This window comes from Branchiostoma belcheri, unplaced genomic scaffold (genome assembly GCF_001625305.1).
Source record: "Branchiostoma belcheri isolate BF01 breed outbred unplaced genomic scaffold, Haploidv18h27 scaffold14, whole genome shotgun sequence".
NCBI lineage: Eukaryota > Metazoa > Chordata > Leptocardii > Amphioxiformes > Branchiostomatidae > Branchiostoma > Branchiostoma belcheri.
In genome coordinates, this window is record NW_017802824.1 from 3,892,151 (window position 1) to 3,907,289 (window position 15,139).

General features: G+C 37.6%; 1 protein-coding gene across 1 annotated transcript in view; it reads left to right on the top strand.

Moving 5' to 3' along the window:
* The window catches only part of LOC109464631 (phosphatidylinositol-binding clathrin assembly protein LAP-like), a 63,436-nt gene that overhangs the window by 26,771 nt on the left and 21,526 nt on the right, over positions 1-15,139 (top strand). Inside the window, 7 exon segments of the mRNA XM_019761642.1 lie at positions 4,511-4,586; positions 4,809-4,911; positions 8,150-8,246; positions 9,263-9,374; positions 10,040-10,146; positions 11,720-11,776; positions 13,772-13,845. Coding sequence (XP_019617201.1) covers positions 4,511-4,586; positions 4,809-4,911; positions 8,150-8,246; positions 9,263-9,374; positions 10,040-10,146; positions 11,720-11,776; positions 13,772-13,845 — 626 coding nt within the window.

Here is a 15,139-nt window from a genome sequence, read left to right on the forward strand (position 1 = left end):
TTAAGAATCGCCCCCCCCCCCCCAAATCATGCCCACTTGGCTTGCACCACTGTATCCGGCAGATGCTTTTTTAATTTTAGGTATTAATGGCTATTACTAGTATCAGTTAACTAAAGGCTGTTATAAATATTGTCAAAGGCTTATATGTAACATTTTAATTTGAGGAAAGTAGTGGGGCAACCTAAAATTCTGATGGGAAACCTAATTTTTGCCGTAGTTCAAAAAATTGTAATATACACACCATAGATCTAGATAAACCCAGTTAACTCTAGCTCCGACCGGTCACAGCCGGAATTTTCTCAAAGTACTGACCCAGCCAATGGAAACTGCCTTGAGTATCTAAATGTTGAACTTGAAGCATTGACACTGGCAGGGCTTGTCCAAGGTCATTGTGTATTGATTATTCACTTCAACATAACGTAGTATTTCCATTTCCGTTATGATAGTTATTGACATAGAGTCAGCAGAGAGCTTGGCTATTGATTCGCATGTATATGTACAATACAAAGACATGCATTGGCCTTTATACTGTTGTTGAGGTATTTTGAACCGGTGTTTGAAATACCTGTCTGCACTCTGCAGATAGATTTTCAAAATTGCAGAAGAAAAATTTATACAATCTGCAATTTTGCAGAAGGAAAAATAGGCTCCAGATTCAATAGTTTTAAACTTTAAGTATTTCCGAATTGCAGAACAAAATTTTGACTCTTCTGCAATATTGCAGAGCACTGAAAAAAAATTATTTCGACCACTGTGAACTGAGTACTATATTTATTTTGCCTATACCTGCTTTCATGTCTAAATGCATGCATGGGCTGTGACTCAACAAAATTGTTACAATTGAAAATAGCACCAGCCATAGAAGATGTATTTTTACTACCTCACAAGTTGAACATGCATGCAACGGTATTGCATTTGGAAAAAGAACCCAAAGCAATTTTAGCTCAGCAAGACAAGAAATATTCTGGCTGAGGAAATCTGTTTGATATAATTGATATTTTAACTGCCATTTCTTAGCACATTTTCCTCATCATTTCATACAACTTGATACAAGCATTTGAAAAAGGGAAAAAAAACAAGCTACTAGTACTACTAGTCCCCTTAATTTTTTGGCACCACCAGTTTATGAATGACACGAAACAAGCAACCATTTTTTGTCCGCAACATGCCAACATCTTATTTTGCCTTATAGATATTGGTAATTTAGGTTTGATTCAACTTACTGTATAATAAAAAAAATTCACCAGAAAATTGACTCAGAAAAAACAGTTTTACTGCTCTGAAATTTCTTTGGATGAGTACTTTAACAGTTGATACAATATTCACTCCAATGTTGTTAAATTTTACTGGACCACCAAATCCGTAGACTTAACATTCCACAAGTGGCAACATAGGGCTTGATGTGGCAGTTTACAGCATGTGACTGCTTGAAAAAATATTTGGGTGCCAAATATTAGCATTACCTTTTAAACTACAAGGTCAAATACAGGAGGATTCCCCAGGGTACTGCACAACATGGCCGTCCTTTGATGGGGGGACCATCTCAAAGGTACTAACTTTTGGGGGCAGTTTCAAAAACAGCATTCATCTTAAAACGAATGCTAAAATCACCTTTTATTTGCAAACCAATACTGTGGAAGATACATGTAGCACTCTTTAGAATAACCTTCACTTTGAGGAAGAAAAGTACTGATGAATTACCTTTGATAGAGGGACCATCTCAAAGGTGTTAAGGTTTTGGGGCACTTTCAAAAATAGCATGCATCTTAAACAACAATGTTTCATTCAAATAACCATTAAAAATTTAATTGTACACCGATGCTATGGCAGATATAACAGAAATTTAAAACTCTTGAGAATTATTTCCATGTACAAGAAAAAAAGAACTAATGAATTGTTCCCCTCTCTATCCTGACATGATATTTGAGAACCAATGAGAGCCCAGAGGTCCTCCCCAAACCACAGATCCCTAGCCTGGATGCCAGACCCATAGTAAGCTATGCCTCGGAGTTTAACTGAGAGGGGCAGAGGAACTGGCCTGTTCAGCCTTGGGAACAGTCTGGTACCCTGGCTACAGACCCCACATGTAGGGAGGATGTTGCACAGTAGCATGGCTATAGGATAGACCCCTGGTACTAAAAGCAAATGACCTGAAATTTGGTATTGGGATATCTTGGACACATGTCTACTGAACGTCATTCAAGCTTATTACATATACCATATTTAAGGCCTTTGGAACAGTCTGGTACCCAGGCTACAGACCCCACATGTAGGGAGGATGTTGCACAGTAGCAGGGCTAAAGACCCAGATGTGTGCAAGATAACCCTCAGGGATGGGGTCAGAATACAGCCAGATGATACACACATTTATCACATGTGCATGGAAATGTCACACAAATATATGGTACTGGTATGGTATTTCCATAATGCAATTTGATGACAATGACCATTCAATTAAGATTGCATTTTATCATTGCATGATCTAACAACATTATATACGGTAGGATAAGGCCTAGGAAAAAAAGTATGTTTCCTGTTTCAGTCCTGAAAAACAGTAGGTAGGGATTATCTTTTTTTTTTCTTTTGGCAGTTTTTTCTAGGGTCGGTCAGGAAACAGGAAACACAAGATTTTTTTCATAGGCCTAAGGGGTCAAGCCAAAAAGTTTATGTATCGTCATTAAATTCTTTGTTTGCCTACAATATATAACTATAATTCCAATAGTAATTGTTGGCGTAGTAAGAAACCTTTTTTGTTGGGAATTGTTGCAACGTATGCAGGTCTTTCTAAGAATTCGATAACTGTGGTTATACCTGTGACACCGCAATTACCAGAAGATTTAGATAGTAATTTGTCGCCCCAGGCTTTTCCTTGTGTTCCTAATACTCATATTCTCAATGTAGGTCATTATTTTGTTGCTACATTTTAAGGTAGAAACCTTTTTTGCTTGCGCTCTCTGTGTATACACATCTGAAAAATTGGTAGAAGAAAACTTTTCATCAAGACAATACTATTACATAATAGTTATGTTGACTTTCTGTTATTACTTGGTGATTGAAAAAAAATGAAACAAAGTAATTACGTTGCGATATCCTAGGGGCGCGTGGTCCTGTGCTATTTCTATAGTCAGACACGTGCTGAGCACCCACAATGCTAGTATTTGCGTCACGCATTCCTTGCATTCTGGTCAGATCAGGCACGTAGCACCCATTACCGGGGGAATGGGAGGGTTGGGATGCCTCAGTCGGTCACGCGTTGATGGGCATTATGACTTTCCATCAGCGGCGTATCACTACCACGATATAAAGTCCTCACCAACTGTCTATCATGCGTGGGAAAAATCAAGAGTTTGGGTTACAGACAAATAAAGCTGTCACAGATGAACCTTACCTCCAATCCAACTGGTTTGATCTTGGCTCTTGGAAATGTTAGATTATACCTAAAATGAAAAGATACCATTAATTGTTATGACTGAGTTAAAACCAATTAGAACTAGAAAGGCCGACATTTGCTTGGGAGCAAATACAGCATATTTCAGTCCATCTCCCTCCCACGCAAAAGTGGACTATTCCAAACTTACCCCAGTGCAAAACTGGCAAAGGTTCTCAAATAAATGAATTAAATAGTAGCTATATGAGAACAAAGATGCAACAACAAGTACTTTGAATCTTGAAAGCTTTACTAATCTTATAACAGGTATGCAAAAACTAACAATGATGAGATTTGATACATTTTGAAGGTCTTAGGCACATAAAATTGAATGTGTGGGTCATTACGCACCACTTAGGTGCAATGTGACCTCAGGTAACCCGCAATAGAACACGTGTTCCATGGATGGAACCGGCCATTCTTTAGATAGAACATGGAACAGGTACAGCACTTTTGGCCCTTTTTTTGCTGAAAATAGCCATTAAAGTCCCCCAAATGAGTCATTTGGAAGTGGTGTATGCCAAATACATGACTGCTATTCTGTAGACACATGTTCAAGGTACCCTTATACCGAATGTCATATCATTTGGTTGTAATACCAGGGCTCAGGATCCAAAAATCCATTTTTTGTCGAAAAATGCCCCAAAAAACCTTCAAAAAAATTTTTCAAAGGCATATTTCAAAAAAATGAAAAAAACGTCTGGGGGTATTTGCCCACTCTACCTCCATGCCAAATTTCAGGTCATTTGGCTGAATGATGGCGGAGTTGAATCCCTTTGACTGTTTGGCAGGAGGAGAAGGAGAAGGAGGAGAAGGAGAAACATGAGGGAACACAATATATTTCATCCATACCATGGTATGGACTGAAATATAATGAAAGAAAATGGTCAAGTGAAAATCGTTATTCAATGAATAACGATTGAATTATTGTGAAAATTGTGAAAGCAGTTTGCACAAACATACTAATGTTAGGGAACTCTTTGAATTTTGTGGTACCACCACAAACTACCAGTATGTCAACAAACAATGTCAAAGTCTGGCCTTGTGTTATACATTGACAATCATGTTTTTGTTGTGTTGCAGAGGTTCACACAGTACCTGGCCTCCAGAACAACAGTATTCAACTTGGACAACTTCCTGGACAAAAGCGGGGTTCAGGGTAAGTTTCATCATAATGTACAAACTTCAGGGGTGCCAGAGTATGTGCATACAGTGCAATTTTACGGAATACAGAGCAATTTTACGGAATACAGTGCAATTTTACTAGTATACAGTGCAATTTTACTAGTATACAGTGCAATTTTACAGAATAGATTGCATTGTATTCCGTAATAACTTTGTTATTGAATCGTTTGAGATGGAGAATGTTTGTGTTTGCCAGGCTATGACATGTCTACCTTCATCCGGAGATATGGCAAGTACCTGAATGAGAAGGCTTTCTCTTACCGCAACGTGGCTTTCGACTTCACAAGAGTCAAGAGAGGGTGAGTGGAACATTTATAGTTTTATACTAGGCATCTTATAATAGCTCTAATATCTATGATATGAGCCATGAAATCAACATACCAGGCTGATTTGTATTTCAAACAATGAATTTTTGTATTCTGCATTCAGATAGATTAAAAAAACTGTAACAACTATAGGAAGACATTCAATGACTTTGGGGCTAAAATATGACTATTTTAGAGGGGTTTTTTGGGGGACAAATTAAAAAAAAGAAAAGGAAACAAAGTGGGTGAATTAGAGAACCTTATTAATTAAATTGGTATGACCTAAACAAAAAAAAAAACAGTGTAAAGTGTATTCAGAAACATCTGCAATAATTTTCAGATCTGAGGTTATATCTCCAAAACGTTTTAGATAGAGTGGAACTTGTTGCCACCAAGCACATTTTGGGCATCATCACTAGAAAGCTTTAAACAACAGTTAACGTTACTGCTGCAATTAAATGTGCAAAGATTGAGTGTAACAAGTCGTTTGGTGTGATATAGCTAGCTGCCACCACGCCGCGTGCCTGCGAAGCTGGTATGTTACACCAAAGGGCGGTTATACCGATACAGATACAGAACGTCCAGTATTTTCGAGAGATTGTCCAGACCATACCACTCCAGTACTACAGCTAGTAAAACGCAGATGATTTATGTAGTAAAGTTCCAGGGTGGTCCACTGAGAAGTTAATGAAGGAAGCCAGTCCCATTCTGCTGACCAAGCAAGACTCTCTGAGAGAGTTGTAAGTCACAGAGCTGGAAGGGTTGGGGCCACAAAGGGGTTTTACTGTGTACATGGACAAAGTCAGTGTTCTAGCCAGTATTTGACAGAATTTTGCTGCTCGGGACAGACAAAAATTCTGCCAAATTCAAATTGTTGGACAAAACCATAATGTGTAAAGATATGGAACAAGATAATCATTCAATGAAGCTTAAGGTCCACCAGCAAAATGTCAAGTGTTCTAGCCAGAATTTGACAGAATTTTGCTGCTTGGGAAAGGCAAAATTTCTGCTAAATTCATCATCTTTGATTCAAATTGATGGACAAAACCAATGTGTAAAGATATGGAACAAGATACATGACATCATTCAATGAAGCTTGAAGTCTGCCAGCAAAATGCCCCTCAAACTGTTAAAAGATATACAACGAGATATCATTCAACTAAGCTGAAAGTCTACCAGCAAAATTTACCCCTCAAAATGCAAGAAATAGGTTTCAAGGGATCAAGATTTTAACATTTTCCAGGGGGAGCAAGCCACATTCATGTATATATAAACCGTACATGTATGGACCAGTGCAGGTAGGTACAGAAATACCTGCACATCTCCAAAATTTTACCTGGTTACCTGAACATGCTGGTGATATTTCTAGTCCTGTGTAACATCATAATCCTAGCTGGAACATTGCCAGTTCTAGAGGCAACACAAGATTAGGGAGAAAATAGAATTAATTTTACTTCCGTGTGCAGTATCCTAACAGAATACTAAGTGCCTGTTGTAAAATAGTGCATATTCAAGGTTTGTTGCTTCGTTTTACAAGTTGATCAATTAATTGTAAGTAGGGGTCTTCTTCATAATTTAGTTTATTGTCTGAAAATTTATTAAATCATTCCTAAATGCAAATGATGATCAGAAGATAATACATATTGATATGCAAATGACTCTTGTCACCCACTGTGTATTATATTACTAGCACATAACCCTTGGGAAGGATTTGCAAGGATAATTTACAATGTACCTTGAAAATGAATAGATATTTCAGCCAGTATTACAGATATTAATGTATAAACAATTTAAGTCTTACTCAACAGATGTGGAAATCTTTCAGTATTTAACAGGTCAAAAAATAACAAGTAGGAAAGCTGACACTTCAAAAACCTACTAAATGTTTTGAGAATTTTCTTTTCACTTTAACGTTTTTAAAGATTGTACCATAACCTGCCCCTACATGAAAAAAAAATTAGGTTCAAATCAACTTAATTAGCAGTTGAAAGAAAATGAAATTCTATTGGTAATATTTCAGTGTTCTGCAATATTAATAATGTAAATATTGTAGAATGTCACAATATTGTTCTGCAATTTGGAAATACTTCCTGCAAATACTTTTGAGCTCTGACTCAAACATACAATGTATACAAAATTGCATGTTGGTAGTATATCATTAAGTCAGTAGTAAGCACAGAAGTGCCTGACCAATATTATACAGACACAATCAAACCCCTATTCTGATTTCTTCAGTCTGCAAAATTGCAGATTGCTTAATTCTTCTTCAATCTGCAACATTGAAAATTTCTCTGCAAAATGCAGTCTGCAGATGGGTATTTCTAACACTGATTTAGGTCTAAAGCAGCATTACCACTTGAAAGAAAATGAAATTCTATTGGTAATGCAGTATAGACAAACAAAAACTCATTGTAGGAAGCCATATGATGTTGTCCTTCACTCGATGAGTATTCAATTATCAGAGCTACTGCCTCGTGAAATGGAAAGCGGAGATATATAAGAGGGAAGAATTCTCCGGGGGCGAATTTCCTTCTCGGTACCTCCGCACTACAAATTGGTTGAGAGTAGCGTCTCAGCTCTTCCATTATTGATGAGTGGTATCGGAACGGTAGCGCGGGTTTTATTTAGGGCTCAGCAGGATTTAGAGAACGAAGCACGGTTCATGATAGCGTATACAGTACGCAGATTTAGGGTCGCTGCAGGCCATTGGATTAACTCGTGGCTCGGTTGAAGAGTTAAATACCGGGGAGCCAAATTCTGGGTTCACGGGGAATTTCAGACTGTCAAGATCAAATAGGAACGAGAAATCTGAGGTTTTAACCACCCAGGAAGTATGGAGAGTTTGCAAATAAAGGTTGCTTTAGTAGGCTAACAGGACTGAGGATGATATGGAATATACCGTGTTGTATTTTATTCATGTTATACCTACCCAAGAAAAAACACTTTCAATGCAAAATGTGCAAAAAGTTTAGAAAATTTGTTGTCCCCAAACAAAACATTGTCAATTCCAACGTCCGATTTGCAAAAAGCATTGCACCGGGAAATGTGTTTAAATTAGTCCATGGAAGTTTTATGTGATATGGCTAGTTATCACACAGGCCAATACACCAAAATGACTGTTATCATGACCGAAATATGACATAAAAGTCTGTAATATAGTAGCTTTGTCTCTGTACTATATAATATAACTAAATGAATGGTTTGATAACACACATATTTTATGCCGTTACAGGAAGGAGGAGGGAGAGTTACGTAACATGGGCACAGAGAAACTGCTGAAAACTCTTCCTGTAGTGCAGCAACAGCTGGATGCCCTGCTGGAGTTTGATGTAAGTCTGCAGACACAGTTTTTGAAGACATTCCATAACAAGCAGAACTGTCCTTTGTGCTGATTGCATTTCTGAAGTCACAACAGCACAAGGAAGTTAATATGTACATAGCATTTTTTCAATACCCTTCTTGACAGCATTAGAACCATTTCAAACACAACTGTCCTTGGTGCTGAAGTCAAAACAGCACAAGAGTATCAGAACCAATACAAACAGAACTGTCCTTGCTGCTGAAGGCATTTCTGAAGTCACAACGGAAAGTTCACATTAACCAAGCAATATCATACCTGTGTCAGAACCATTGCACACAGAACTGTCCTTGGTGCTGAAGGCATTTCTGAAGTCACAACTGAAAGTTCACATTAACCAAGCAATATTATACCTGTATCAGAACCATTGCACACAGAACTGTCCTTGGTGCTGAATGCATTTCTGAGGTCACAACAGCATTAGAAATTTCACATTGATATATCATTACAAACAGAAGTGTCATTGGTGCTGAAGGTATATCCGAAGTCAAAACAGCACTAGAAATTTTGAATTGACAGGCATTTTTTCAATACCTTATCACAGTATCACAACCATGACAAACAGAACTGTCCTTGGTACTCAAGGCATTTCTGAAGTTAGAACAGCACTAGAAATTTCGCAATTGACACAGCATTTTTTCTATGCTTTGACAGCATTAAAACTATGTTAAGCAGAACTGTCCTTGGTGCTAAAAGTTCGCAATTGACACATAATTTTTTTTCTATACCTTTATAGCATCAAACCCATTACAAACAGAACTGTCCTTGGTACTGAAGGTATTTCTGAAATCATAACACAAGAATGTTTGCAATTGACATTGTATTTTTCAATATATCATCACAGCATCACAACCATTATAAAGAGAACTGTCCTTGGTGCTGAAGGTATTTCACATGCCTTGAACATGTTTAGTAGTCATGAATCAGTTTTATGTGAAGATGAACATTTTTGTCCTAATGGCATGTCCCTCTGCCCCCCTCCCACAGGTGACTCCCAATGAGCTGACTAACGGAGTCATTAACAGCTGCTTCATGCTGCTCTTTAAGGACTGCATCAGGCTCTTCGCCTGCTATAACGACGGGATCATCAACTTGTTAGGTAAGCCCACATTCTGTAAACTAGCCAGGCTATATACAAACATAGGGATTCCTTAGATCAAGTTCTTTCTTAGTTATGGTACTATCACCATGCACAATTTTGGTGATGTACATGCATTGGGTGGTATTTGGTTGAGATCTTGAAGTAAGGGAATGGTGGTAGATAAATGTGTAGGTACTGCAAATCACAATTTTTTGCAGTACTTTTATATTCATGATTTTTGCAGTCAATTCTGTACTGTTGACTTATCATTACTGCGAACAAATAATTTGCCGACTTTCTTTTTGCTGCATCTGCCGCCACCGCAATTGTATATTTCCTACAAACATGTCCATTTCTCTTAAACTAGAAACCACCAACATTAAGTGATTTATAGCATGTAATGCACATTGTACATGAATATCTTTGGGTATTGGTAGGTTTTCATTGATTATCTTTTAAAGGCCATTTTGTAGTTTCAGGTGATGTCACTGAAACAGTTACTTTTATGTATGATCTACAAATGTATTACTTGCATGCCCTGTACTTAATTCCTTTTTATGAGAAGACAATATACATGCCCTTACCATCGTTAGAAAGTTCCTTCAGTCTAAAGTATTTGTCTTTTTTTAACACAAGTTCATCTTTTATTCATTGTCAATGGCTTAAATCCCTGTTTATTACAGAGAAATACTTTGACATGAACAAGAAGCAGTGTAAGGAAGGACTGGACACCTACAAGAAGTTCCTCATCAGGATGGACAAAGTGTCCGACTTCCTTAAGACGGCAGAGGTAAGACTTTAAGAAGCCATGATGTCTTTGTGCCAGGAATGTCCTGAAGGCTTGTCCACCAAGGATTCTAAGGAGAAATTCCTTTCTTGGAAACTTATCTTCAAAAGATAGACAATGCTAAAGAATGATTCATAAAATGTAACTGGAACACAAAATTTCCATTTCTAATGACTGCCTTCTATAGAAATTTCATATCATAAGACATTTGTGTAATAAAGACAACAATCCCTTTCTTATTATAGTTATTCTATTGTTTTTCATTTGCTAAAGGTTCATAACTCCCCATGCTTTGTGTTCTACATCCTAACATCATAAGGAATTCATTTCGTATTGAAAATGCATTCAAAACCGGATCAAACAGGCTCTAAAACAAGTTTACTATAATAAAAGAATCCTGGTAAAGCTATGGACATTCCTTAAGTGTATAGTTGTCTTTCTCTGTACATGCATTTAATACATCATGCTCATCTTATTAAGGTTTGGCTGTTGACAAGACAAAATTATTTGTTCAGAGTTAGATTTGTTCCTTTGCTTCTGCATGTATGTATAATATGTGTGCCATGGTGGTGGTGTTTTTATTTTGCACGAAAATTAATATTTATTTTCTTGCTTGAAACCCTAGAGTTTTATTTGGCACCGCATCATGCTATATCACAAAATAACACATCATTCTGTGAACCTTCACTGTCCAAATTGTCCAACGTTTCAAAAACAGTAAGTTGTTGTGAAGTTTAAACAAAAGACAATTTTTTCCCTAGAAAAGTTGAAACTAAATCTGAATTCCCAAATTTTGTGTATATAATCATGCTGCCGTAGACACACATGTGGAGGCCCCATCATTATGTAAGTCCCCTTCAGCCCAAAGTCATTTTTGTGCTTTGTTCGCCTGTCCAATCCCCAAAAGAATTTCATTTTTTTAAAACTCATAATACGCCCATTCCATCTTCAAGCCTGCCATTTTGAAAACAACATTGAGTTTTGACTGCATTTTCTAAATTTCCCAGTTTTCCCACCCTTTGGCATGAAATCTTTCTCATAATTAGTAACTGTAGGGAATGTCGTTTTTCTTTGCATGGATGTCACACACACACGGTTAAAGGCACATAAAAATTGTTTCTCAGGCCTAGGAAAAAATGTTGTATTTCCTATTTCAGTCCTGAAAAAAAATTAGGTTGGTAGGTAAGGATTAGCTATTTTAAAACTTTTTTTAGACTTTCTGGATCCCTAGTGATCCAACTTATACAATACAGTTTAACAAAATACTAAAACTTGCATGTCAGAGGACACTTATACGTTAACAATAATGTCAATGTTGAAAAACTGTTTGAACAAGGTTTCTTAACTCAAGTGTCAGATCATGGAGGTAGAAAAGGTTGGTAAGCTTGAAAAATTGATACAAAAAAGGCTAGGGTCGGCAGTTTTTTCTACGGTCGGTCAGGAAACAGGAAACAACATTTTTTCCAAGACTTCACAGATGTATGTCACAAGTACACATTTACAAGAAAAGACTACAGCTAGTAGATAGAAATTATATTTTACTCTCACATTTGATTGTTGTTCTTTTCCTTTGCAGCAAGTTGGAATTGACAAGGGGGAGATTCCAGATCTAACCAAAGTAAGTCAGGCTCAAGTAAGTATCTGTGTATGTGGTGGTAAGGAAGCTGTGCTATAGTGCCCTCTGCAGTGTAGTGGATCTGTTAACTCACCACTTCTTCTCACCTCTGAAAGGTAGGCTTCAAGCTTACACAATTATAATTCAATCATCGGTGTGTTGTGTACATTTAATTAAAGGCACCCAATGCAATTTCCAAGGTGGCAAAACGAAAAAAATTCTGGATATTGACTGATATTGACATTTACTGCCATTTCTTGGCACATTTTCATTATCATTTTGTACTTCGAATCATAGGCCCAAAATCAGCTATACGGGAAGTCTCTTTATTTTTTGGTACCACCAATAAATTGCAAGACCCACCCAATGTTATAAAACAAGCCACCATTTTCCATCACATGTTTGCCTCAGATATCAATATGCTATGGGATTTGAAATTGAGTATGAAAATCCAGTTTTACTGTCCTGAAATAACTATGTGTCTTAAAGGGCTCAAAATGGAATTTCATCAATGAAAAAGCAAAAAAATCGACATTCTACAAATTCTAGTTCATTCTCCAAGTTCATGTTATGTGTACAAAGTTGCTCATCGGTCTATGAACACAATGAGTAAGTATTAAAAAAATATGGAATAGCAAAACATGCCATAACCTCCATGTATATTTTATGAAGCTTGGCTATTTTGAGCTCTGTGCCTTGCGCTGTCAATATTTTGCATGTAAAATCATAACTGCTGAATAGCTTTGTCTTTGTGGTGACTCACCAATTGTATTTGTCTGTGTAGAGACTTCGATCCGGTAGAAATGGCGATTCTATACTCAAAGTATAGATCAGGATGTTGTTAATGTGTTGGTTTCCCATTTACAAACCATTAATTCCAAGTCAATCCATCTAAAATGCCATGAATCAAAGTTTAATCTTTCTCAGTTCTGACTGTCTTTCAAGTGGACATCTTGAAATCTACAGACCAATCAGGATCTCTATACAGGGCTCAAAAATACAGGGTGCATGTGCACCTTAGTGCATTCAAACTTGGAGCTGTGCACCCAATTTTTTTCTCTGGTTACAACTGTACACCTAAATATTTTCACAGGTTTATGTAGAAAATATGATAATAGTAGCACACACCACATTCTTATTAATAATAACATCTAAGTGTCAGAAAATAATAAAATCATTGTAAGTACTTTTCTTTAGAAATGGGACATATATAGTGCACAGGATATTCCCCAAAATGAATTTTGAGCCCTACTATATCTGTAGGTAGAATTATTGATTGTACCAGTTCGGAGTCTCTACCCTGACATCTACATGTACAATGTATATCATGAACTATCCACCTCACCCCATCCTTATTTCAGCTGATTAATCTCCCTGTCTGGATGGTGTATTAACTTTCACACTGGGTGTTTACAAATCTGTGTCTAATGAGGCGAAACTGCTGAATGTTAAGGGTTTCTACTGATGACAATATAGTAGTGTTATTACAGTACAGATCTTGAATAACTTCCCGTCTATACATGCGTACAAATTATGATCAAAGGTCATGTAAATGCTGAGCATTTCTTGATTAAAATGCATGCAAAAGTCATGCACTTCTCATGTAAATCATGTTATGTCAATAAAGAATCTGTATGTTGAATTCATGTTCAATTCTTGTATGTAAATTGAATATAGAGTCTGATGTTTATGTTATCGTTGGTTATGTATTATAGATAGCCACAAGCAATCACAGTTCATTAGTGCACACAGTTTATACAGCTTCTGCAGAAGCTTTTAGTTGGTAATGGTCAATGCAGCAAATAAAAATGTATTTTTACCTAGTGCATTATAAAAAATGTATATAAAAGTTGAATGCAGGTTGGAAATACCTGCAAAGCTCCAATTTTACCTACCCTTACCTGCATCTCCAGAACTGGTGGTATTTTCAGTAAGCTGATGATTGTTACTAGCTAAATGTACCTACATGTTTTGTACAAATTGCTAACTTAGTACGTCTTTCTTCACCACTAGGCACCTGCCAGCTTGCTGGATGCTCTGGAACAACATCTGGCAGCCATGGAAGGGAAGAAGGGCAAGTCTGAACGGTATGTGATTTGTTTGATATTAATTTAATGATAATAACAATAAATTATTGCTCAGAGCCCCCTACACTAGTAGGGCAAAAAAACGCTATTTTAACGCTAACGGACAAATGCGTTTCCAGTTTATCGCTTCTCAGGAAGCATTGTTCTAAAAACTACGCTTAGCTATCGCTTCTTTATCGGTTCTCAAACGCTCCTTTAACGCTCCCTTAACGCTACTTTCTGTTATGATTCCCCTTTGTTTCAAAAACACATTCCTTTATCAGCTGTGAAAACTCGCGCGTCTACGAGAATCACGCCCCGCACCGCGTTCCCGGGCCGACCGGCGAGTGACACGCGGCCGGCCAAAGCCCTTTGATTCGAAGTGGCACACAGCCACCAAACAGCGTACGCGTGGAGTCAGCGTTTGCTTTCTCCACGTATGATTCCGTGTTTTCCTTGGTACGTCAAAGGAGCTTGAAATCATCCGTCTCCTTAGCGAACAGGGAATTGCGTTGTTTTCAGAAAATAGCGACAAATGTCGATTTTATCGGCGACGCACTCGATACATCTCCCGTGAACTGATCATTTGCGCCAGTTTTATAGAACCGCCGACGGTACTCAAGGAGCGAAAGCGCCTTGCGGTAAATACATATAACTTGACACCGGCATACAATACTATTGTTAGTATCTCCGTCGACAACAAAGGATAATCCTGCCATGGAAGCGTTCTAGAAGCGATTGGTCCTTTCCATGTCCTCCCAAAAAGCGATAACCTGGCGATATTGTTGCGATCGCACGTACTAAACTGTCCACGGAGCTATCCATTGTTGAGCAGAAAATGCAGTAACTTTGAAGCAGCACGTAAGTCTGGCGGTACGACAAGCTTCACGGGTCGATTTTATCCGCGAAATAATGAATGTTTGTATGAATGTGTCAGATTTTGTAATATTAATAATCGCAAACATTACAGTGTGTTTTGTTAGGTTTCCGACACACGCAACACGTCAGCCGCTGTGTGGGTAATTTTTGTGATCTCGGTTTCCATATTTTCTCGTTCGTATTCGGCGTACATCGTCAACCAATCAATTTGTATGGTCTCCTTCCGAAATACTGCGATCTTGGTCGGGAAAGTTCGGTAGCGAGCTGAATATTTGCTTACGGGGAGGAAAGACCACAAACACATTTGTCGTATGAACAAGGACGTTGATGTAACCATTATAACGTCCTTGGTATGAAGTCAATCAGTTATTGAACAAACATCTCGTGATAAACTCTGTTGATAAGAGTGGTTTTACAAAAAATCAAAATCTGAGGT